This window comes from Ammospiza caudacuta, chromosome 2, assembly GCF_027887145.1.
Source record: "Ammospiza caudacuta isolate bAmmCau1 chromosome 2, bAmmCau1.pri, whole genome shotgun sequence".
Classification (NCBI taxonomy): domain Eukaryota; kingdom Metazoa; phylum Chordata; class Aves; order Passeriformes; family Passerellidae; genus Ammospiza; species Ammospiza caudacuta.
The window spans coordinates 30,919,861-30,932,462 of record NC_080594.1 but is presented as its reverse complement, the minus strand read 5'-3'; the positions used below and the strand labels follow the sequence as shown (position 1 = coordinate 30,932,462).

Here is a 12,602-nt window from a genome sequence, read left to right as displayed (position 1 = left end):
GTGGATAGCAGGAAACTGGGACTTCTCAGTCTTTTTGCTAAGGATGCAGCAATCCACAGGCTGAAGATGCAGTCAAAGCCCAGTGTGAAAATGCAATTGAAATTCTCGGTAATGACCACAGTCAAATATTAGAACAGGTTCTCCCAGTACAGAATGCATTGCCACTATCTTTAGGGTAAGCTCAGGGCACTAATTTCCAGGGAGGAACATTCAGATATAGCTTCCAGAGTAAGTTTCTCAGATAAGCACCAGGGAGGGGGTGGGGAAGGGAACTGTTGCAGGTGGACAGTCAGCTCTGAAGCAAGAAGGGCACCCACAAAGGGAGCAGTCTGTGGGACTGTAATTCACATTCCACATATCTGGCACTCTCAGATTTGCCTTGCTGCATGGGGGCAGTGACTAAATTAGAATTCTCACACCTTAACCCTTCTCTTGCAAGGGAGGACAATTTTCCCTTTGCTTGAGGTGCAGTCAAGCCTTGGGAGTCTCCTGAAGTATGCAGGAGTTTCTACAGAGGTTTTTCAGTGACAAAAGGTTATTGGCACAGACTAGACCAGCCACTCCTCTGTGTTGGCCAGGCATCTCTCAGAGTTTGCACTACTCCATTCCCCAAGCATTGGTGATATGGATTGTCCTCTAATCTACTCACAAGTGACAGAAACAGCCCAGCATTTTGCAGCACAGCCTAGGGAACTCATTCCTGCTGGTTAATTAAACCACTTAGCCAAGGGTCAATGGGATAACACTAACAAATGTATAGGATTCCTTTATCCTATACACAAACTACCAGCATAGACTCTAGCAGCTGCTTTGCACACAGTTTTTGTCAAGACTCACTTTTTTCCAGCATGATAACTCAACCCTTTCCTCGGAGGAAAATCATGAAGGTTTGGCAGGCTGAATAGTCCCTTGGCTGGGCAGTCCTGCCTATAGGATGTGGAACTCATTGAGATGAAGCAGAACAGAGCACAGCACTACTACTGCAGCAAAACACAACTGCCATGTTTTATACCCATATTCAAGTGGTATGTGCTGAATAAATAAAAGTTATTTTATTGCTGAAAATACCAGCTGCAGGTATTGAATGTATTGATGAACTAAATATATTAATGTGTAATAAGTAATATTAAAGAAGCAGGAATGCACAGATTTATTTCTCTCTCTTTCACAGGATCTACTCTGTCTCTGTAAGGGCACTTTGAGCACTCTGATTTCAAAAATATTAAGTGTTCCATCACAGAAGGAAGGAGAGAATAAGTACACCTGGCAGAATAATGACAATAATATAAATTACCGTGTATCTAATGCCTCACAGCCCATGACAAGACTGAGCTCATCTTGCACAGCACAGAGATGGTAGAGTTCTAGCAGATACCCCAGAACAGGATATTTATTTTCACTAACAGTACAACTGCAATAGAGCAAAATCATCTTTCTTTAGTGCCTCTGAATGTCTACCATTATATAGGCTCTATATGGAACACACAGTATCTGGCAGCACTTGCCTAGGCACAGCTATTTTGTTGTTACACTATCTGACCCTGCAAAGCTGAGCTTGGTTTTCCAGAAACATAAGGGTGGTGCCCAAAATAACTCCAAAGCTTTTGTGGTGTGACAAGCAGGAGTTCAGGTAAGAGAGTTTTAGGTGACAGCAGATGGTTTGTGTTGCCCAGCTGCTTTATTAGTTTTTATTTAAGTTCATAGGGAAGCAATTAGATCTGGAAAAGGGACTACACGAGGTTCATGATTGCTTCCATGGGATCACACTGCCTCTAAATTCCACAGACCTTTCCACTGCACGTGTTACAAGGTCCTGGAGGCTGGAATTTCTCCAGCAATACTTAACTGAGGCTGGAGTTTGTCTGAGCTCTGGAGGGGATTAGAAGCAAGCACACTTTTTAAGAGCATTTATTCTTTATTCTAGAGAAAGAGCAGCAGGACTGCCACACATTTCTAGCTTGTACTTAGCTTTGACCTGCTTAACTCCCACTGACCATTGTTAATAGCGCCATCAGTGTTTAGGACAGCATGAAAGCAAAGGCTTTCAATCTGTAAATAACCTGGAAAACAATTGCTGACTTTGTTTCTCACCCCCCTGGGTCATGAGCTGAAGTTTGCAGTAGCTGAGTGCTGCTCCATAAAGTGGAGTGTGTCACAGAACAGACTGGCAGGCTCCAGCTCAGACCAGACCCTGCCTAACAGGTCTGGGGCTGTGTCTCACCATGTCTTAAAGTTGAGACCAGATGATGGTCAGACAGGGAAAAATGGTTCTCTAGAAGCTGTCTCTGTAATGAAAGTGAAAGATTAATCATGTCTCACTTGACTGACTAATCTTCAATAAGTTGAGGCAGATATAAAACATGTACCTCAAATAACATCTAAAGCAAGCATTACTGTGTACCCCACACTGTTACTCACCTCACAAGTGCACCTGCACACCCACTGGTCAATGAACTCTACAGATACTTTGTCAGCATTATTTAGATGCAAAAATAGCTTGAGGCAAGAGTGGTTTAGCATATGTTTATTTGCACAAGAATTTCAGCATCATTAAGGTCCAAACCCCAATTTCCAAGGATGACAAGTGAACACCACAGTGCAGAACAGTAGACAAAGTTACTGTGACCAATCTCACATTTGGGCTCATCACAAATCCAAATATTTCTAGTACCCTGTTTTGCCAGCTAAAAGAGGGAGGGGGAGAAAGAAAAAAAAAACCAAAAAACACAACTCACTTCTTCCAAAGAGATGAGAGACAGGTTTTCCAAGAGCTGACTTCTTTTAAAAGCAAAAAATAATAAGAAACATAGGAAAAAGGGGAAGTGAAGTTTTATTCAGAGAGACAAGCCCAATCCAGACATGTAAGTGAGAAAAACCAGAGTGCTCCAACCTTTCCCTCCAAAGTTTCTACTACAGACCAGCATCCCACTCTATATCTGGCTTCACCGAAAATAAAGAACATATATGAAATACATTTAACTGTACTCAAGGAACAATTGAGCAAGACTTAGCTGTGAGGGCTGGAAGTTTTATTATTCATTTGGCTCTCCCAATGCCCAAATTAGACCAAGCTGCTGGTGGCTGTGGTCAATTACTGCTCATTCCTGTGCCTAACAACTACAGAATCCTGACTGAGCTGAGTGAGAGGAACGGGAAACAAGTATCATCAATTAACTGACAGTTTAGGATTAAGGCAATTTGTCCAGGTTCTCTTCTAAGAGGTCTTTTCCCAACTACTCATATAGTGACAAGGGGAGGTCACTACTAACATCAGTGGTTATTCTAGGAATTGGGAACCACAAAGCCTAGGCACATACTAAGTGCTTAACCCCAGAACTCGAGTCCAAAATATGGACCTTTAAGTTTCAATAAAAAGCTTTAGGTATTTGGACTAGATTTAAATACTACCTACTGCTTTGTAGAGGAGATGGTTAAGTGAAAGCATGAAGATATTTTGAAAAATGGCTGTTCAGAAGCAAGCAGTAGTCTTAAACTCCCAACTTCATGATTGATTGACTGAGCTGAGGACAAACACAGCAATAATTAAATCTTTAGCAGAGTAAGCACAAACTATGCTTTAGCTTACAACTTGTCACAGTGACCATGGATCGGCACAGGGATTTTTTTACCAAAGTGACTAAAACACAGTCTTCTACCAGGTCTCTTTAGTAGCATCTCTATCAAATAAAAAAAAGTCTATCTTACAGTGAGGAAGATAAACAATAAACTGCAAGTCAAAGGGAACTTGGCAATAAATGTTGTCAACAGGTGCTTAACCCCAGACTGGCTTTGTCCAGCAGTGCTTACAAGCTACACAAAGAGAACAGCTATTTTACACCACAGCCTAGTTAGTAGAAGCCTGATCCTGAGGAATGATGCACTGAGTGTCACTGCAGCTTTGTTTTAATGCCACTCTCAGAGGGAATGTATCAGGTAACAGTCTGAGGCACAGCAGGCTCTCTCTAAGCTCCACATGACACACAAGAGGTTAGAAGAGATTTATAGAGCAGAGGCATCACTAGTGCCGAGGGGTGACTGAACCAAGCAGGCATCCTAGACTTGGCCCAGGATCATCACTTTTACCTTTTAGTGCTCATTCTCAAATTACCCCTTGCAAGAGGGCTCCCCATAAACCTGACCTCAAACCAGCCAACCCACAGCAAACTGAGCCACTGCCATTGACCATCAAGCTGCCAGCACCACCAGAACAGAAAGGGGAGCACCTGCAGCACAGTGATGAGAAGCTATCCAGTACACCAGCTTTTCCTGCCAGGCCTGGATTACTTGGAAGGCAACGGGATGAGCAGTGCCCCGGCAACCCCTGGCACTCCAGAGTCAATGCAGCAGGCAGTGTGCAGCTTCAGGATACAATTTAACCACTTAAGGGTTTAGTATCTAAGAGCCAGGTTACAAAGCATCAGTATTTCCCACATGCCAGAGCATCCTAACAACCAGACAGGGAACACAAGAGTCCTGCAAAGCTCAAGCCCAGGCACTCACTCAGCTGTTCTGAGAGCAGCATTTCAATGTGGAGCTTCCTCAGAGGCCTCAGCATCAAGTTACATCAGCAAAAGCACAATAGTTATGGCATGAAACTTAACTTCTCCATAGCTCTACCTCACTAGGAATCCAACTCAGGCTTTTTTCATTCTCTAGCATTTCCTTTTCCAGGAGATGCACCTGGCCTGATGTCCAGCAGGCATTAAAGACTAATAAAACAAGCCTATGTTTCCAGCTTGTGAGGACTCCTCCCAAGCATCTCACCATTTCTTCCACATGAGCCAATGGACAAAACCAGTTCCTACAGATCTGCCATGACATCACAGAGAAGGCAGACACCTGAGTCTGAGCCCCTCTAGGCACCTGTTCACTTCTGCAATGTCTATAGCATAGACTGGCTTCAAAAACATCTATGCAAGAGAGGACAGCAATTACAAACCCTCAAGTCTTCTTTATAGTGACACTCTATACTTGGCCAAGTATTGCTTTCCATGCAGGAGTTATTCTTGCCTAGGATTGCATTCCAGCAGTAAGCTTGCACTAAGTTTAACACACATGACAACACTGGCATCATGTTAGTTTTTAAAAAGTCAAAGTCTTGGATGACAGATGTCTTGTCTGTAAACCATACCAGGTCCAAGCCACAGTTAATGAAAAAGGCTGGGTTTGCTTTCAAGTTTAGCTACTTTGGCTGACTAATCAGGAAGCCTTCAATGAAAAAAATATACACTATAATCCACCAAATTATTTGTATTTTTGCTACCAGAGTTGCTATCAAAACTGTTCAGGAAATTAAGCTAAAGTCTGCTTAGCTACATACAGTCCACTTGGTAGATTGCATCCCTCCCTGCCTTCCTAAGCTAAATTAAGTGTGAACAGAGAAGTAACCTCACTGCTCTGCTGAGACAGTCCTTATGAAGTAGTTATGAAAAATGGAAAGAACGTCTTGGTCTGATGAGGAGCAGGCCATTTTTACCACCATTTAAGTACAGCACTGCTGCTGTTTTCCCACTTGAATGGCAACCAAACATTGGTGCTCCATCTGCTTTCTGCTCTACCTTCTAAGCCTTAATCATTTGTTGGATCAGGCACTTTGGTCTTACAAGCTTGCAGAAACAGTAATAAATAGTTACAGAAGTAATAAAAAAGATTCAGTGAACAAGCATTCTTGCACATTGCACCAGCACATAATAAATAGCTCTAAGATTTGCCTTTCTAGTCTACATCTCTGGTTAAACAAAAGAAACTCAAGATCATTGCTATATACATTTTACTATTGTAACTCAGTGAAAATCATCCTGTTAATAACACCACTACATAAATAACTGAAGAGTTTTTAACCTTCCTTATAAAGCCCAGGAGTTTCAAAGCAGCAAATTCAGCACGCATCCTTAAGGAAGATCAGCCCTCTGTACCTCCAAGGGAGTGCACACTCTTCCAGAGACTATTCTGAACTCAGGCCCAGACTTTCAACACATAGAACTTCTGTGGAGAGCTCTGCTCAGGGTTTGTACACCTCCTCAAGTGAGGGTTAAGAGCAGTAAAAAGGAAGAATTTTACCCTAACTACTCGACATGCTGTCTCGTGCAGTGACCAGGTGATAGTGATAACTCAGTGGTGACAGAAAGGCAAACCTCCAGGACCAGCCTGAAGTCATACAATAAGAAATTCATTTTAGGAGGCACTTTCAGAATTCATGCTGTGGCAGGAGTGCACATAATCCTGCAACTTATAGTGACTTGGGATTTTTCTTCAGGGTTTTTGTTGGCTTTGCTGCAGACCTGTGAGGAAGAAAATCTGGTTGAATCCCCAAAGTAAGAGCTGTGCTACTTTCCAACTGTGCCAAAATTGTTTTGAAAGATAGACAGAAAAGCTTTAGCTTCGTGCTGGACTCAAGAATATTTTTCCAAGTTAATGTTCAAACTGCGGCTCCAATTCTATTTCAAGCTTAAATTACTCATTTCAAGGACTTTTTACATTACCAAGTTTTAGATTATGTTTTGGTGTGTTTTTAGAAATGCCACCTTCCAAGTTTTTGTAGTCAAGAAAAATTCAACCAGCTTATGCTTTGTGAATAGACTTACTAAACTATCTTCAACTTCCAAGAAATTAATCTTGAACTCAAGGCAGGACCACATAGCCATAGGCACTACAGGAAACAACATTCATGTCCTCTACAAGACAGACATAATCCATACTGCTACCAGCTCACACAGACACAAAGTGAAAGCAACCCAAGCAAAACATGAGCCCAGTCTTGGCACAATTAGTTCAAGAGAAATTTGGCCAGAACTTGGACTGAGGAAGAGTAATGAGGTTAGGAAATAGAAAGCAGAGTTCTGCTGCTACTCCAGGAGCAGCTTCTGCTTAAGGCATTTTACAGTCAATTAACCAACCAGTTTACTGAATACTCCACTTAGATCCCATGTTTACAGCCACTTCCAGAGCTAGTAAAAAGTTTCTTAATTGCTCCTCTTAACGTCCAGCTGCTGGTTTTCTTCTCCCCACGAAGAGGTAATAAGGCTTTTTGGCATTTGTAGAGATACTCTTAAAGATTCATAGCAGGTCACCTGGCTGCATAATCCCACTGCACACCAGGAAATGGACAGTCTGATACAGCCACGTTTCCATTAGAGAACATCCAACTGACACTTACTGCTTGTCTATATTTACACTCCTGGCTTTCAGCAGTCTCCAGCCAGGAGCCCTCGAGGGGAGCGATCAATTGCAAGGCAACCAGGTGGGGTAGGACTGGCTGTACAGCACAGGGGCACTTGCCAGGTAGTAGTTGCTGAAGTTTGCGTCGCTGACATAAGGTGCTGGCTGGTAGTAACAGGTCACATTAGTGGCATTAGGGATGACATTCTGTTCTGCCAGCACCTTGAGTGCCAGCAGAGAAATCAAATTGAGAGTCTGCCTGCGCTCGTGCCCCATGAGGCAGACGGTGCTCTCATTCACCACCCGGCGCAGAATCATGAGGTAGTCGTACTTGCTCCTCTCTTCTTTGGAGAAGTGGTTCTGGAGGTAGGTCTCCAGCTTGCGCTGCTGATCCAGGATGTCTGGGAAGTCTATGAAGAACCGGGAGCACATGTAGCGCTCCAGCGTTTTGATCTCGTCCTTATCCATGGGCCTGAAGTCTCGTACCAAGAGGTTGCTGTACTTGAGCAGCCCACCGCCTCGGATCTCCTCGGGGTTTTTGGTAGCTATCAGCTTGTTCTGCAGGTGATCAAAAGCTGCTTCAAAGTCTCCATACATGCTCACCCCAATCACAGTCGGGTGGAAGTGCTCCGACATGGGGGTTTCTGAGTAGTTATAGTAAAAGAGCAGGGAGTCCAGAATGATCTGGAACGAGTCCACGCTGAACTCAAACTGCCGCCGAATGCAGTCCACAAACTTAAGCTCCACGTTTTTGCCATGCTTGTTGGAAAGCGATATCAAGCTCCAGCGGTCAGTCTCCGTGCACACTTTGACCAGCTTCTGGATGTAGGCTTCCTTCAGTGTCACGGGACTGATTTTCAGCTTGCTCACCCCTTCCGGCAGGAAATTCAACAGGGATCGCAAGACCACATCTCGGACTAACTGAAACTCTGCCTCACTTGGAAGAGAAACTTGAAAAATGAGATCCAGGTCTTTGCATCCCAGCCCATTATCCTTGACCAGGACGTGACCAGCCGCAGAGCCGTTCAATCGGACGTCGTGGACCACGATGCCCGCCTCGCTCAGGCGGCTCCGAACCGTCTGGACAATGTCCTTCAGCGTTATCTGCAGCGTCGGGAAGTTCCCCCGGCCGTGGATGGGAACCACCTCGGTGAGAACCTCGTGCAGACGGCTGACCTGCTCCCAGTTCAGGACACTGCAGGACATGGAGTCTGCTCCGCTGCTTCCTTTGCCTGCCATCTTAGGACTTTTCTTCTCCAAAGAAACTGGAGATCAGATATGAAAAGAAAAAGACAAGTCAGAGCTTCTGCTTCCTAGATCTTTTCCTAGGCTCTGTTTTTCTGTCCATTCACACAGACACAAACAAGACAGAAATAACCATGTATTAATGATTATCTGCAATCCTTTCACCTGAAATGAGACAAATGAGACATAGCTTTTCTATTGGTGCAGGCAAAAAAGTTATTAGTTGCCAATTTTTTTTTTTTTTTGGTGAGGTAGAGTTACTTCAGGAAAGTAGTTTGTGTCAAATAGAAATTACCAAAGATGACACAAGCTAAGGCTAAAGTCATCAGCAGCACCAGCAGAAGTGAGATGAGCTGCAAAGGACTTCTGAGAGTCAGGCTTTGAAGTTGTTTCATGATGCATATACAGCTCAAACTGCTGTCTCCAACTAACACAACTGTAGAACAGCCTCAGGTGTTAGTTTCAGGGCTTAGACATCCAGTCCACTGACAACTCTTAAATTATGTCAGAGATACAAGATTTCTTCCTCTACATAGAAAGCTTTCCTTTCTAAATGATCCAGCATCTATCACCCGCAGGATAAAGGCCAAGTACATCTTGCTCCTGCAAAAAGCTACAGCTCTTCAACATCCTGGACAGAATTCCAGCTGCAAACTCAGGTAACAGCATTCAATGGGCACTCCAGTCTTTGTAAGCAACTCTTTGCCCTTCTTCAGAGACACTACTGAACCAAAGTACCTTTCTGGAAATGTTCATACTTGCCCCAAGTTCTGCTCATTTGTGAATGCCAAACAAGCTTGTAAGATCTGGGACAAATTCAGATGATGCATACCAAGCTCATATTACTCTTTTAACACCCAGAATCTCACCAACCAGACTTGGTCACAACCTTGTCTGAACATTTTAAGCATAAGAGAATGATGTGATTAGCTGTGACAAGTGATAAGTCACTTGCCTTTTGTAGCATGGAGATACTTTCAGATATTCTATAGTCACGCAACTCAAACTGGTGTTAATACCCTTTTCTTTTTTTAAGTGTTCCGAGTTTCTGTGTAGCCAGGTGCTTCCTGACAGCTACAGACTAATTCAGGCCTCACCTCCTTCTGCCCCAAGTACTCCTGAAGACTGCAGCTGCCAAGGTCAGACTAGTCAAATTGAACCTAATTAACTCTTGCCTACCAAGAAGGAAAACCCAAACCCTATAGTTTCATAGCACACAATATCACAGTGCATGGATCATTTTTAAGCAAGTTTCACAGAACAGCTATTGTCATCTCAGACCTGCCCTTTTTCAGCTTTTCATTTTTGAGTAACTCATTTCACCAGCCACCTGTTTGGATGAAGAGAGTCAAACCTAGAGCAAGCACACAGCGAGGTTAAAATGCTTCTGTCCTTGAGAATGAGCTGCCGCATTACAAACTGTGCTGCCATGGAACACATCAGCACCAGCAGGCACAAAACAAACCTTTGATTAGCAAGATGATTAATCTAGGACAAATCAAGAGGTTCTTCAAGCTTGATCTTTAATGCTCCAACACAGCATAAGCACAAAAGCATCGAGCCTGCCAGCAGTTGCTCTCATGCAGTTCAAGCACATTAAAGTACATTTCCTCAGTTAACTCACTGTATTCCCATTAAATACTTCAGCTCACTAAGGAACACAGGAGTCTTCCCACGACTTCTAACTGAAGCTGCAAGTGCTTTCAGCTACGGCCTCTGAAACTATTCCCTCTCCTTCTTCCCATTTGTAGCCATCTCTGCAGCCAAGACAACACACACAGCTCATTCACCAGTGACCAGAAAGGATTTGGACCAGTGCTTCCAACCCCACCGCACACACTTGGTTCTGCTTGGTGACCCTCAGCTAGGAGAATAATGCACATTGCTGCCCCTGGGGGGAGGAAGATGAAGTATTTAATTTCCAGATCAGTGGAGGGTTTAATTCTCAGGCTATCAACCTCCAAAGCCTCCCACCCCCAAATCACCAGTGTTTGCCTACTCGGTAAGCTTTATGTTACTGACAACAGACTCCTAGCGACTCCGGTGTATTTGGGATGCTAACATCTCCCAAGCCCCTTGCTTCACTGCCAGCCATTCCCTTCACAAGGTCTGACAGCTGAAGATACGCACTCCTTGGGGAGAAAACCACGACGGAGGCAGGAGACACTAGCGATCTTTAATACATAACTATCTTTAATACCGAGTGCAAAGAGTATTGAATACAACACTCAAAACCAGAAGCAAAAAAGAGCGAGGACTACACACCTTCACCTTGGTCACGACGAGGTGCGTTACCCTGCAGCAGCAACTTTCTCCTATAAGACATACAATTTGACACAACACCCAAAGAAGTCCGCGGGCCTGTCCCGCAGAGCCCAGCGGCGCTGGGGACGGCAGGTCCGGCTCCCTGCGCCTCACGCCGCCCCCAGCGCCCACAGCCACGGCAGGAGCGCTGCCGAGCTCCCGCTCCCGGCACAGCCCGCCCGCCCCGCCCGGAGAGGGGAGAGGAGCCCCGGCCCCGCCGCTCACCTCGGCCCCGCCGCTCACCCCGAGCAAGCACGCCGGCCCCACCGCCGCCCGCACCGCCTTTATGGCCCCGCACCGCCGCCCCGCCCCGCCCCGCCCGGCCCCGCCCGGCCCGGCCCGGCCCGGCCCTCCCGCCGCGGCGGGGGCGGCTCTGGCCCCGCTCCGGCCCCGCTCCGGGCGCTCCGCCCGGGCAGCCCCGCCTCGCTCGGGCCGGGGGCGGCCCCCGAGCCCCGGAGCCCTCGGCCCCACCTCGGAGGCTCGCCCCGCCAACTCCGCTCACAGCGCCCAGCTACCCTCTCCCACGTAAATACAAACTTGTATATGAAGTTTGTGTATAAAAATACAAACTTGTCAAAGGGCCCCTCCGTTCAGGAAGGACATTGCGGGGCTGGAGCGCCTCCGAAGAAGAGCAACGAAATTGGTGAAGGATCTGGAGCACAAGTCCCATGATGAAAGGCTGAAGGAGGTGAGGTCACTTAGCCTGGAGAAAAGGAGGTTCAAGGGAGACCTTACTGCTCTCTACAACTGCCTGATAGGAGGATGTAGCCACGTGGTGATCAGTCTCTTTACCAGGAAACAAGTGACAGGGGACAGCACTGGAGACAGTCTTAAGCTGTGGCAGGTTCAGGTTGGACATTAGGAAGAAATTCTTCACTGAAAGGGAGATTAGACATTGGAATGGACTGCCTAGGGAGATGATGGAATCACCATCTCTGGAGTTGTTTAAAGGAAGACTGGATGTGGCACTCAGTGCCATTATCTAGTTGACATGGTGGTGTTTGGTCACAGGTTGGACTCGATGAGCTCAGAGGTCTTTTCCAACCTAACTGGTTCTGTGATTGTGTGAATCTGTGGGCTTGCTGAAATAAAACAGGGCTTCCCCGAAGGCACCTTGTCCCAGACAGAGCAGCTGTCAGCAGAGATCCCAGACATCCAGCTTTGCCAAGGAGTTCTCTGTGGTGCTCGATTTGGAACAGCCAACGCAGGCGCTCATCCAGAACCTACAAGGATGGGCTCACAAGGATGTTTGAGCAGGGCTGAAACAGCAGCTACTGGAAACTGTGGCTGATGGGCTGTGGGAGGATCTGCGCACACGGACAGGGATGATGGAATCACTGGACAGGAATCAACTTGGAGATGCAGTGTCATTAAAAATCAGCCGATGGTTAAGAGTGCTGGGTGCGAGATCGTGCATTCTGGGGGCAAAAGTCACAATTCCTGCTGAGAACACAATGTTTCATCAATTATTCTGTTAGGATAATCAGGACTCAATAGAAGCGGGGGGGAAAATCAACACAACCTAGGGCAGGCCAGCTGACATAATCCTAGTAGAAGTAAAAAAAAGTACTTACAAAGCATTGGAAAAGAAAAATCACCACTACATCTGTTATACTGTGTGGCCATACACAGTCAAGAAAGATGAATTAAAACCTGCACACATATGGAGTAGAGCTGGCCTTGAATGAGGAAAGTGGAAAGCTCCTTTTTGCCTAGCAAACGCAACAGACCTGCCTTGTTTCACCAACAAAGCCGGAGCTGAGCAGGAATAGGGATGGGTTAGATAATTATTTATTTTACTCCAATATTGCCCCACTGGGATAAATAACAGGAAACAAAATTACCTATTTAAATTAAAGGATAACATTGGCACAAGGATCAGATTTGAGGCAAAC

The 12,602-nt window shown here is 45.6% G+C and overlaps 1 protein-coding gene across 1 annotated transcript; it reads right to left on the bottom strand.

Annotated features, from left to right (window-relative positions):
* Positions 1-2,537: 2,537 nt before the first annotated feature.
* On the bottom strand, positions 2,538-10,946 carry TENT5C (terminal nucleotidyltransferase 5C). Its single transcript, XM_058824972.1, has 2 exons — positions 10,933-10,946; positions 2,538-8,423 (listed from the first exon to the last, which is right to left on the bottom strand). Exon 2 carries the CDS (start codon positions 8,395-8,397, stop codon positions 7,222-7,224), a length of 1,176 nt encoding a protein of 391 aa, XP_058680955.1. The 5' UTR covers positions 8,398-8,423; positions 10,933-10,946; the 3' UTR covers positions 2,538-7,221.
* Between the last annotated feature and the right edge of the window lie 1,656 nt (positions 10,947-12,602).